The sequence below is a fragment of the Ambystoma mexicanum genome, chromosome 11 (genome assembly GCF_040938575.1).
Source record: "Ambystoma mexicanum isolate Mex_15411 chromosome 11, UKY_AmexF1_1, whole genome shotgun sequence".
Lineage (NCBI taxonomy): Eukaryota > Metazoa > Chordata > Amphibia > Caudata > Ambystomatidae > Ambystoma > Ambystoma mexicanum.
Window position 1 is genome coordinate 1170181381 of NC_090934.1, and position 12511 is coordinate 1170193891.

General features: G+C 47.2%; 1 protein-coding gene across 11 annotated transcripts in view; it reads right to left on the reverse strand.

The window, feature by feature from the left end:
* The window catches only part of TLN2 (talin 2), a 7472684-nt gene that overhangs the window by 6613154 nt on the left and 847019 nt on the right, over window positions 1–12511 (reverse strand). For all 11 annotated transcript variants that reach the window (XM_069624483.1, XM_069624482.1, XM_069624486.1 and 8 more), the window contains 2 exons: window positions 4182–4245; window positions 2039–2143 (listed from right to left, as the gene is read on the reverse strand). In XM_069624483.1, the coding sequence (XP_069480584.1) occupies window positions 2039–2143; window positions 4182–4245 (169 nt within the window). The remainder of the gene's footprint in view (window positions 1–2038; window positions 2144–4181; window positions 4246–12511) is intronic.

Here is a 12511-nt window from a genome sequence, read left to right on the forward strand (position 1 = left end):
TGGCATTGCATTCTTTTGCTTTTCCCACTCCAAATAGTATTTTTTTCCACTTTTTCGTTTTTTGATAGTCTCGGTTATTCCTGTAATGACCGCAGTTATCTCTTGCATCTAACAAAAAAAATGGGTACTTCATTTTTTAAACGACTCTGTCCTGCAAAGCACAATGGTAGATATAGCTATCATTTAAGAGGCATCCCCTTCTCATTCAAATATTTAAAAAGCTACTGGGTGCAATAACCCCACATCTCCACGAGGTTCGGCAGGCCTCGTCTAAGTTTTCGATGGGCCTGTAGGCACCAATGTCATCCTAGACAAGTCCTTTTAGGAAGGCCTGGGGGTTGTATGCTTAGGTGCAGAGTGATGTGTGTCTTTGTTGCCAGGGTGTGGAGTCTCTATCACACTGCCACAGGCATGCTTATAGGTGTCGGGGACAGACACACAAGACTCCACAGTTGCGTCTATGGCTTCCGAATCAGAGCCGTGGCTGCCAATAGACGCCTCGTCTGAGGTGTTGGTGCCAGCGGGAGAGTGACTCTCGCCTGTATTGCGTAGGCTGCCCACCGCTTGGGGCACCTGTCTTTTTGGGTTTTGGGCCAAAAAAAGTATACAGGCCTTGCAATACCACTCTTCGTGGTCATGAGGGGGGTACAGATTATACTCCTTATGAGTCGCCTTCCAGAGGAATTTGCTGTTATTAGACGGGCAACAATTAAAAGGTGTTCACTACGTACTGGAGAGAAAGGGCAGCCAGAAGGAAGAAAAGGAAAGATAAGGGGTAAAGAAGAGAAGAGGCATTCTCAAGAGAAAGTCTAGAACGTGTCGCCACTCTCCCTACTGTGAGGTCGGGCCTGACGGTCAAGGCTGCAAATAAATCAGCCGTTGAGTGACGAGAGGTGTTGAGTCGGCGAGGAAAGATCCGCCGTAGAGAGGATGTCAAGTAGTCGTCGAGACAGCCGTGGAGGATGCCTGGCGATAATGCATCAAGCAAATATAACAGCAATATAAACTCGGTAACGAGCTCCGCATTAAGCAGAAATATCCTGGCACTCGATCTGTAAAAGTGTTAGATTTTTATTTTAATCATAGTTCCAGCGAACCTTAGCTGGATGTTAAATATATCATGGCTCAAGAGAGATCTGCCATGTAACGGATTACAAACGCCATGCGTGCCGCCCACCACAGAACTTCGTCAGGTTAGGATCCCTAAACAAACACTAAACTCTGCGAGTTAAACAAACAATGCACGTGTTTTGGCTATCGTGCTTTATAACTAGTCTTAGAAAATGCCAGCGCCATTACTGAATGGAATTAATGCTTCATGCTCAACAGAGCAAAAAAAACGGCTCATGGTTAGCGATATTCTGCAAAATAATTACATCTTCAGAAGAATATAAAATGGAAGAGCAGCTGCATTGTCTTGTTCAATTACACAAATCCATAAAGCTTAAGTGCAAGAGCAATTGTTTGGCGCTGATATATAGCCCTGCACAGGGCTGTTGTTTTAACTAACTAATATTGAGTAGTGAATTTAATATGCACTAAGAGTAAACTTGGAAGAGGAGGTTGTTTTGCGTTTTCCTTTTCTACAGGAGTAGATTTCCAGGACTAGTGTGCCCCTCATTCACTCCTGGTGGAGGCACTTAAAATTGAACGGGTGGGTGTAAGCGGTACTTGCCTTCCTTGGCCGCCCCTGCCGCTCAGCCAAAAGCGCATGTGCGCGGTAAGGTGTGTGTTCATCTCCTGCTCCCCTACAGCTTGCTATTGATCTCATGACATTCTAGGGTGGGCTGGTACAGTGACAATCCTGCACATACAAGCAAGGAGCAGACACACCGTACATACAACTTAAGGAAAATTAACAATTGCCATGTTATTAAGAGCCAACACGCGAGAGATGCATGTATGGCATTACCATGATTCACATGATCTGCAGGGTTGGTTTTTTGCATTTGAAGCCTAGTCCATTCTCAATGGACTGAGTAACAGGACCCACACCCAGTGTTTTCACACAAATCTGCTTCCTGAAGCCAGTACGCACCTTTACCAGGAAAAAGGACACGCCATAAGTTCGGAGCGAGCGAGCAAGCTTCACGTATTTCACCTTGGCTTCCATTTCAGTCATTTCACAGCCGTTTTTATGTTCCTGCAGAAGCACAGCAATAGGAAAATCTTAGTACTATAAAACAAGTAGAAGCTCACAAACCGAACACAACCCATCGTAAATGCTGCACCCAGAACTGTTAACCAAATGTAAAGGTTAATCTGCCCGCGTGTGCATGTGCCTATCATTGGAAAGTCAAATTCCAAACACAACGGGGCACTGGGATATAGCGCCACTACCCTGTAATATAACTATTTAGACAAAATGGGTTTCAATTGAATTTCCAGCAATTTATGACACACACAGAATATTATGAATTTGATGGGACCCCACAATGCTATACAGTTGTGCAATAAAATGATTGCGCTTTATAAGGCTTCACACACACACACATATGACAACTTTATCCATATACTTCTATAGAGCAAATGTCATACCCTGCTATCTATAGTTCATATAAATACAGATACATATGCATACTGTGTATGAATCGAATGGCACACTGTTCGGTTCATAACTTACTGCACAACCATAACTTGATCACGTAATGTGCACTTTGCTCTATAAATAGATCTATACACACTTTTGTATGCAGCTCCGTTATACACGCTCTTCAGTATACCACTTTGCACATTTCTTATGTATAGCTCACATAACATGCTGTGATACACACGCTATTAAGATGATAAAAAGTGGCGGAAGAAAATTCTGTCCATGCTTTCCAGTGAGAGAAGGAAATGCGCGAGGCTTGCGGTCGGGCATGTCTGGAGTTGCCAGTGATTATTGCAGATGAGACAACGCTTAGAAATGTGGGCTAGTCTTCTGCGCGCTTCGGGGGCAAGGTCAAAGAAGAATTCTATTTGGTTGGCCTCCTTTTGCAATGTCACTAATACCATGAATACACATATAACACAATAGAATAAAAGATGTATTTCAGAAGAGGCATTCTCAGAGATTAAAAATGTTCTTTCAATCTTTTTCACTCATTAATGTGTCTTCTGAGTGTACAGATTAGCGTCACGTTGTGAGCTTCTGACATCTCAGAGGTTTCCCGTTTCACACTGGAGGAGATTTTCCGTTTTGGACAGAGTGCTTTGAGGTGGGATCCTGTTACCAACTCTGATACTGCATTTTCTTTTGGTTTGAGGACCATCTACAATGTTACTGGCCTACAGCTGAAAGCCGTACTTCGCGAGGTCGCGTAATGCCTCAGGCTGCTGGGCCAATTCATGAGCCCCTCATGAGAAGTGCAAAGCCGACAACACTGCTGGATCAACTCCCCAAGGCCAGAGGCTGCCTCGCAGATGTGACATGCATTTCGCAAGTGCAGGCTTTATTACTTTGCCATTTTTTCCCTGAAATGGACTGGCTTGTTATTATCTGTGCTGTTTTATGGGGGAAGCATGGATTTAGCTGTGTCGTTTGTATATGAGGATGACTCGGGCCTGGGTGGGCAGCAGCCCTCCCAGTTTGCATTACCGCACATTTCGCCCTACTTCTGGTCTTCGGTGTATTATTTGTGTCTGAGTACCTGAAGTGTCGTGGAGGAGCAGGGTGAGCCTGTAACATATACCCGTGAGTAAGATTCCAGGTGGAACGTAAAAGATGGCAATATTCTGTAGTTGTGAATGTCTGCATGCGAGGACTCAGGAATTACTATTGGTAAGCAACTAGCAACAGCACGGATTTGAGGAGGCGTTCAAGGAAAGGCAGACCATACATAATGCGGCTGCAAGGCTGACAGCGTTCTGCTTTCTACTTAGACAAAGATGGAAGAAAGGAGGGCAGGGTGTGGGTAATAATTAGAAACATGCATGATGTTTAAGAATGCAGAGTTTGCGTATTGTGACAATGTTTGGAGCTTGCAGCTGAATGTAAGTACTGTAGTCACGAACTAGCACTAATAACAGGATATTTGGAGACAACAAAACATAGGGAACTGTCATCACTGCTTTTGGAGCGTTGATTGTGAACAACAACAAAAAAGAAAAAAAGCTGGTGCTTTACAAAACAGTTAAATGTAGAACATACACATGCTTCTATCAGCACTGTTCAAATAAAAGACATTAATGTTATATACCTGGAAAATTTTCTTTTCAGATCCTCTCTGTTTAATATATTCTTTAGGTAAGAATTCCTTCAAACTGAAAGAAAAAAGAAACGGTATATTACACAATTACTTGATATAGGAGCAAATGTAACTTGTGTACTCCTAGTACATAGGCTGCCTTCAATCCCTAAATGGTGGAAGTTCAGTGCAACTGTATGATGACCAGGTAGAAACTGAATTAGCAGATTGAAATATTTTATCTAAGTGATGCATACACATTCCTCCTGCAGGTCTCGGGTTGGGTACCATTCTGTACCAGGGGTGCACACTCTCTGTTCTTCAATTTAGAAAGTCATCGAGAAATGTTAAGACCTTAACAAAAGGGCTATTTTTCCAACACGACCTCCACGGAAAGTGTGAATGTTCCTCATGACTTGGTTTACTTTATTGCCTTTCGGCTAACTTGCATAGCTATGTGCATTTCAATGTGGTTTCAATGTGGGTCTGATCTGGAGGTGCATTTCAGCGATGGCTACTAGGTGGCACTGTGCATGTGTGTCCATTCTTGAGAGCTGCCAGTCTTGGGTGTAAGACCTTGATGGGGAAATTGTCATGCTTTTCAGAAAGAGAAAGTAAAGACTTTGAAACAAAAAACGCCAGGATTCTTTAGCAGCGGGCAGCTAAGTTGCATTCCTGAATACCCAAAAGCAAGATTGATCTAGCTATAGGGCTTGAGAAGGCATTTTGAAACAAAATAGTTTTCAGAGCTTTTCTAAATTTGAGACGGTTCAGTTTGGGTCAGAGTTCATGTGGGAGCCTCTGACGGAGATATTTATGACTCAGTGTCCTTTCCTCCAACAAGTCGGTGAGATGGGCCTGTTTCAGTAGAGCAGAAATCGCAGAATAATCCAAATATATAGCCATTGCCATATCCATATCCATATCCATTCCATATTAAATATATATATCCATATAATCCAAAATAATCCATTGCCAGATAATCCAAAAGGGAGACGGGCAGAAAAGGTAGAGACAAGATTTATTTCTGCACATCTAGATACCATTCTTGTGGAATATGCGCCAACACTCTTGAAAAAGAAATTTAATAAGAAAAAGCACTATCCAATTGCCGTATAAAAAATGAAATTTAATCCACAAAAAACATACAGAAATTAATTTTATTCTGCATGCATTCAGCTGTCACTATAATGTAATCAAAAACATTCCAGTGGAGGAATGAATGCATGCAAATCTAATTTGTACTAATGCTAGTGATTATAGAAAGGCACAGAACATCATTACCAAGATGTTTACTGAGAAGATATTTATTTTGAATATTATGAAAGAATGGATATCTAAAGTATCTAAAATGTCAAAAACTGCTTTGATCAATTCAGGTCCTAAAACAGTGTCATATAAATTAAAAGTTACTCACCGTAGTCACTAGACTACTCATTATCCTTAGTCCCCTTTCCTCCAATCTTGTGGTCGTCCCCCATCATGGGGACGATACTGGAGCGTTTGGCAGTGAAAAATGTGAGCAACCCCTTTAAATTTACTATAGCATGCATGGGCACGGCCCCGGGCGTAGGAACACCACTGAGGCCCTGCCCTCTGGCGCCTCACCACAGTCCCCTTTTGACATATTGGACGCAGGAATACCTGGCTGTACTGGCAGTTTTAGCTTCTGGCATACTAGCGGGGGAAGGTGGTGGGACATATGGAGGAAAGGGGACCTAGGACTATGAGTACTCTAGTCACTATGGTGAGTATGTTTAATTACTCATATGTCCCTCCCCTTTCCTCCATCCTTGTGGGTGAATCCATCGAAAGAAGTCAACTGTGGAGCTGTAACCACATGCCTCATACTAGGAAGAAGCGAAAAGGTTCTTCAGAACCGCCTGACCAAACTCAGCTTGCCGGCTGGAACTAGTAGTGTTGTCATCCAGTGAATAGTGTTTACAGAAAGCAGATGGAGTGGCCCGCATAGTCGTCTTACTAATGACTTCCCAAGATGCATGCCTCTGAAAGGCGACCGCAGTAGCTTTGGCCCTGACTATGAATCCCTGCTGGCACTGTCTTCTTCGAGGCCACATAAGCATCTGAAATGGCCTGGACCATCCAACTGGCGATTTAGGCCTTGAAGGCCTGGGAGCCGTGCCCCTGAACGTGACAAACAGCTCTTCCGACTTATGGAAAGATCTTGTTCGGGAGAGGTAGAACTTGAGCACTCTCTGCAGATACAGGGTGTGCAGAGCCCTCTCCGCCTCAGACTGTAGATTCGGGAAGAACACAGGCAAGCAGATTTCCTGGTTTAAGTGGAATGGTGAGACCACCTTGGGCAACAAGTTTGGATGAGTGCCCAAGATTACCTTGTTGTGGAAAGTGGTGAAGGGTGCACATGACGGCAGCTCCTACAACACGCTAACTACGTGCAGCGGTGAGAGCCACCAGCAGGACCGCCTTAAGAATAAACCACCTGATGTTGACTGATGCCATATGTTCAAAGAGTTTGCGCTGTAAGGTGGCGAGAACCCCATTCAGGTCCCAGATGGGATGGGGCATATGCACAGGTGTGAACAGTCTGGCCATTCTTGAGGTTAGCCGCTGAGAAAGTCTGATCCGGCAAGTTTTTGTATGCCCCGATGGCCACCAAGTAAGTGCAGCAAGTATCTTCCTGGACACCTGACCGAGCCAGGTGTGCAGAAAAAGACAACACTTCATCCAAGGAGCAAGAGAAGGGGGTCAATACCTTTTTCATGTGCACAGTGGCAAACCCTGGTCCACTTACTCCTGTACTGCGAGCAAGTGGACAGCCTCCTGTATGATCTCTCAATTACCTTCAGAGGATAGTGAAGGATGACATTTTAGCTGATCAGGAGCCAGGCCAAGAGTGCCATCTTGGCCAGGTCTGGGTGTTCCACTGCCCCGTGCTGCTGAATGAGGAAGTCCCTGCTGGGGATCAGAAGATGGTCTGGCTCCTGGCACCAGATCTGGAGGAGGTCCAAGAACCACACCCTCGACGGCCAGTGGGGGCGATCAAGATAAGGCTGCAGCCCACCAAGGCTTGAAATGTGCAGAGGGTCCGCTGGAGCAATGGAGTAGGACACACATAGTACCTGCAGCTGTGCCAGCAAAGCTGGAACGCGTCCCCCAGATACCTTGGCCCGACTATCCCATGAAGGAGAGGGGGCATTTGCAGTTCTCAGGCATACAAATAAGTCCAGATCCGGAAACCTCCATATCTGAAACTGAGGTAACAAGGAGTTGGTGTGTAATTCCCACTCGTAGGTGTTGTATCCCAAGCGGTTGAGCTTGTCCGCCTCCGCATTGCTCTACCCTGGGAGATGAACCGCTGAGATCAAGATTCCCTCCGACAATGCCCACTCCCAGATGGACACCACATCCATGCAGAGGAGGGGAGACCGGGTGCCCCTCTGCTTGTCCAAATAGAACCTTGTCTTTGAGTTGTCAGTGCTGATCAGAACCGCCTCACCCCTCAGGACAGGTAGAAAAGCCCTGAGAGCCAGGCCCACCGCTCTGATCTCCAAGAGGTTGATATGAAGGAAGGCCTCCTCCCTGGACCATGAACCATGAATCTAGTATCAGTCCAGAGACGCTCCCCAGCCCAGGAGGGAGGAGTCAGTCGTCACCACTAGGGTTGGCTCTGGCTGAGACAAGGGGCTCCCACCCCTTCATTGCTGTTGGGGAGCCACCAGTGCAGATCCGGAAGAAGGCCCGTGGCATTGGGCAGTCTGTTCGACTGTGCCCCCGTATACTGATCCCAGCAGGACGCTAGGTGAAGCCGGAGGCATCTCATCTTGAGTCTGGCATGCCGCACCGTTAGCATGCATGAAGCCAGGAAACCGAGCAGGTGCTGGAACCACTATGCCTACTTGGTCAGGAAGTGACAAATTGCCCTCCGCAGGGATCGTAGCCTGTCTGCTGTGGGGAAACCCCTATGAACGCCTGTGTCGCAACTCACACAGAGAAATACAAGGTCCTGGGAGGGATTTAACTGCGTCTTCTGCTGGTTGACGGAAATCCCCAATTGGTAAAGTAAATCTGCTAGCCGCTGGCAGGAGTGAATGGCCCCTTTCTGGAGAGGTGGCCCTCACCAGCCAGTTTTCCAGATAAGGGAATATGGGCTGGCCCTCCAAGCGAAGAAGGCCCATCATCACATTCATAAGCTTTGTGAACACATGAGGGGGCGTATTGAGGTCAAATGGCAGCACTCTGTATTGGAAGTGGTGCGACATGATCGTGAATTGCAGGAATTTCCAGTGTGGTTGGAAGATGGGGACGTGTAGGTGCGCCTCTGTGAGGTCTAAGGAACACATCCAGTCTTCTGCACACAGCGACTCCACTATGTGAGCAGGAGTGAGCATCTTGAAGCGTTTGATGGGTAAAGACAAGTTGAGGAACAAAAGGTCCGCGACAACCCTCAGAACCTGCTGGGTTTTTCTTGGGCACTGAAAAAATCCTGGAATAATAACGGCAGCCTCTTCCTGGAGGGGTCACCAGTTCCACCGCCTGCATGTCCAATAAGAGCAGGATCTCTCGCAGAAGCGAAAGCAACAACGGAGAAGATGGGGTGCGGGGGGAGACGGAACACTGGAGACTACTGACATAATCCATGGATTCGTGAAAAAACACTTCCAGTTGCTCACAAAGAGAGCCAGCTGGCTCCCTACAGGTGATCTCTGACCAAAACATTATTGCTTTTTGCCATCAGAGGCAGGGGTGGAGGAGGGTGAGTGAAAAAAAGGTCCTGCAAGGCCCTCTGATGCTTTCGCCTATGCTCTCGAGGGGACCAGTCCAGTTGGCGAGTTCTGCGGTCGCAAAACTCATTGAATCCGCCGAAGGAGCGTGGCTTGAAATCCGACCTGCAATGGTTCTTTCGGTGGGATTTCAGCCCCAGCTTGGTTAAGATCGCCAAGGACTTGGCCATTTGGGTGGATGCCTTCTTTTCTGTTAGCCGTCTGTCGACGAGTGGAACAGTCCAACCCTGGGAATGGCGGTCTCGGATCCTATCCTGCACGTCAGAGGAAAGTTGTATTGCGCACCCCCACGCCGTCGACCTCATCTCAACACCCAAGTAGAGGCCCCTGCTGCGTGTGTCAATATGGGAGACCATAGACTCCATAAGATACTGTGCAACTGCACGTGTCTCTGCTTGATCAACTTTGAAGGAGGCCTGACTCTCCAGAGGCAAGCATGGAAGAAATTCCCCAATCTCACGCCACAATTTCTGGTTCGCCGCTGCGAGAATGGCATCAGCGTGGGCCTGGCGTAGATAAAAACCGGCGTTGAGGTAGCATTTCTTTCCGAAAGACTCGAGTCCTCTTTGGACAAACAGTTGCAGGCGGCACCGGGCACAGAAGACGAGGACGACTCTGAATATAAAGACATAGCCACACTGACTGAAGAATGTGGCAGAGGGTGTGATGCTAGGAGGACTGGATCCCTATCCAGGAGCTGAAAATGGCCATCCAGCTTCTTGTTTTTCTAGACGTTGGCCGGTGGCTTTTCCCAAACCTTCTTGGCAAAAGAGTATGTCTTTTTGCAGGGGAATGCCCTAGTGGCCGTGGCGTGCAAGGCCAGAACCTCCGCCAGGACTCCTGGCTCTTGGAGGGCCTGCTCTGAGCGGGCCACCCCTAAGAATTCTGCTAGGCCCTGAAGATGGTCATGAACCACTGTGGTACCGGGACCCCTGGTGGAACCAGCAGAGGGCCCAAAGGAGGGGGGCCTCGAAGGCACCACCTGGGGGACCACCTCCTTAATGAGATCCTTGAGGAATCCCACCATCTGAGGAGAGTGCATAAGTAGAAGGAAGCACTAAAAAAAAGAAGGTCCTCGCAGGCAGCTGGGGGGGCACGGGCCTCTGATTCAGTAGGCATCCTGTCCTGCTCGAAGCGCAGAGGCACCTGGGATGGGTATCCGTACGGCTGGGTAGCGTAAATATAGCCCTGGGGGACTGCCCGGAACTGCACCTGGAGGGAAGAGGACTGGATCCCTCCTACACTGCCCATTCAGAGGGCAATGGTTCCACACCTGTGGCCTAATGCCAGAATCTAAGCAAGCTTGTCCACGTGCTTGTCCGCCATTTTGGGAGTCTGCGCCAGGGAGGGCATGAAGGCTCTGAACTCTTTGCGGGGTCTGACATGGGCAATTACTGTTTGTGCTTCCAACCCTGAAGCAGAAGCACCAACCTCTGAGAGGGCTCAGTAGGCCTAGTGCCTTCAGCCAGCTGGCTCGAAGTCGAATTGTCCCCCTGTGTCATGACCTCAGAGTGGGCTCCAGGAGGGATTCTGCCCTCAGCCACCGAGCTGGTAGTCGTATGGGACAGTGCCTCAGGCTTACGCCTGAACCGGAGCTTGAAAGCTCCTCACAGTGCGGTGCATAAGAGCTGGACCGCTCCTCAATGGCTTGCCCGGAAAACCCCTTGGACCCATTCGGCTAGGGAGCCGGTAACCGTCTTGCTGGCCTTGGGCCTACCACCAGTATTAGAGTCCGATGGACCCCTCCCACTGGAGGCCTGGGAAGGAGTCTCCAGGCTGGGGTGCCTTAGAGAATAGAGGGCCTACCTTCTCAGGACGGAAGGTCTTGGCTACGAGGTCCTTCAGATAACCGGGTGGTGAAATGTGGAAGATCTCTCTCCAGCAAGACAGAAAATTCTTCAACGAACGATGACAGTGTCTCAGCAGTGTCAGGCCCCAAGCATGCAAGGCAGCGCGCATGGGGGCCCAAAGCCGGGAACGACCGATCGCAGGCTGCGCATCTCGTGAATCCTACTGCTTTCGAAATGCGCCGGGGGAGGCAAGGCATCGAAAAGAGGTGATGAAATTAGAAAAATTAAAGAATGGGGGTGATGCAGAACGTTCAAAAAGTGTCTGTGCCAAGCTGCCACGTCCGACACTGTCCGTGCAGGAAAAGGGACTGAGGTGAGGTACCATAGGGCAGGGTTTGGGGCATTACTACGAGCGGGGCCCACCCCTGCACACTATTTAAAGGGATAGCTCAAATCTTTCACTGCCAAAGGTTCTGGTACCGTCCCTATGATGGGGCACGCCCACAAGGATGGAGGCAAGAGGACAGGACGTATAAGTATCAAGAGATATTCATTCATTACACAATATCCCACACAAAGTAATTAAACCAAAACCATGTTGACAAAGTACTCAGTCTAAAATCTGACCCAGTCATTGGCCATACCATACAACACAGCTTAGTCAAGATTCACACCGGCGAAAGGGCGCTCAGACAGTCACCTGGCGGAAGAGAATACAATTGAACTTTTCAGTACATCACAGCAGGAGGTTGTACAGGCCAGTAACAGCCTGCAGCCCTCGGTGAGGCCTGAGAAACCCACAGCCCCCCCTCCTGGTGCGTGATTGCAACAAGGCTCCCTGTTGCTGCACCACAATGAAGATGGCGCCACCCGGGGAAGAGCCTCGGGTAGCTGGAAAAAGTGGGCGGGCACACTGTATACTCACTCCTTTTCCAGCCACCTGATTGGCTGAGCAAACTTACGCAGGAAAGTTTCTTTCAAATGTGGGGACTGTATGATGTGCAACTTTTCTCTGGTCAAATGCAAGTTGATCAAAATCAAAAATTACACACTACGATTAAGTAATTTATGAATTGTGGGAGTACATTTGTCATTTACATTATTCAATGTACCTGTGGTAAACATTACATTGGCAATACTAAGCAAAAACTAAGTGTCAGAATCAGAGAACACATACGAGCAATCAGAACATTGGATATAAGATATCCTCCCATCACTGGCAACAAGGTCATCCCAGTTCGACACTAGAAGACATCACGTTTGCGGGATTAGATAAAATATCTGCCCATAGCAGAGGTGGTGTCAGGGATCAATATTCAAGTCAGAAAGAAGCAAAACAGTGTTTTAAACTGGCACCACAATAGACTTAACACGGATCGTGAATTTCATGTATTTCTGCAATAGCCTATGAGGTCACAACAAACGTTTGAAATCAACCTTGACATGGAGGTCATGATTAAGTACAATTTGATTTTTATTTATTGGAGATTGAATATTTCTGAATAATAAATCAATACTAAACAATTGTCTGCTATCTCTTCCTGTAGCTTTTTGATTATGCACCTTCATTTTTAAAGGTTAATACGCTTTTCTATTATTGACCAAAACCCTAGTGAATATTTCAGAATGACTATATGAGGCAAATTGGAGTTTAAACTTGGGCATTGTGAAAGTCATTATGAAGTGGAGCTTCTTGATCGTGGCATACACACAAACAGTCCTTTCAGAAGATTGCAATGGATCTTCATGCAAATTGCTTAATTTATTTGCGAGTAACAATAAAATATTT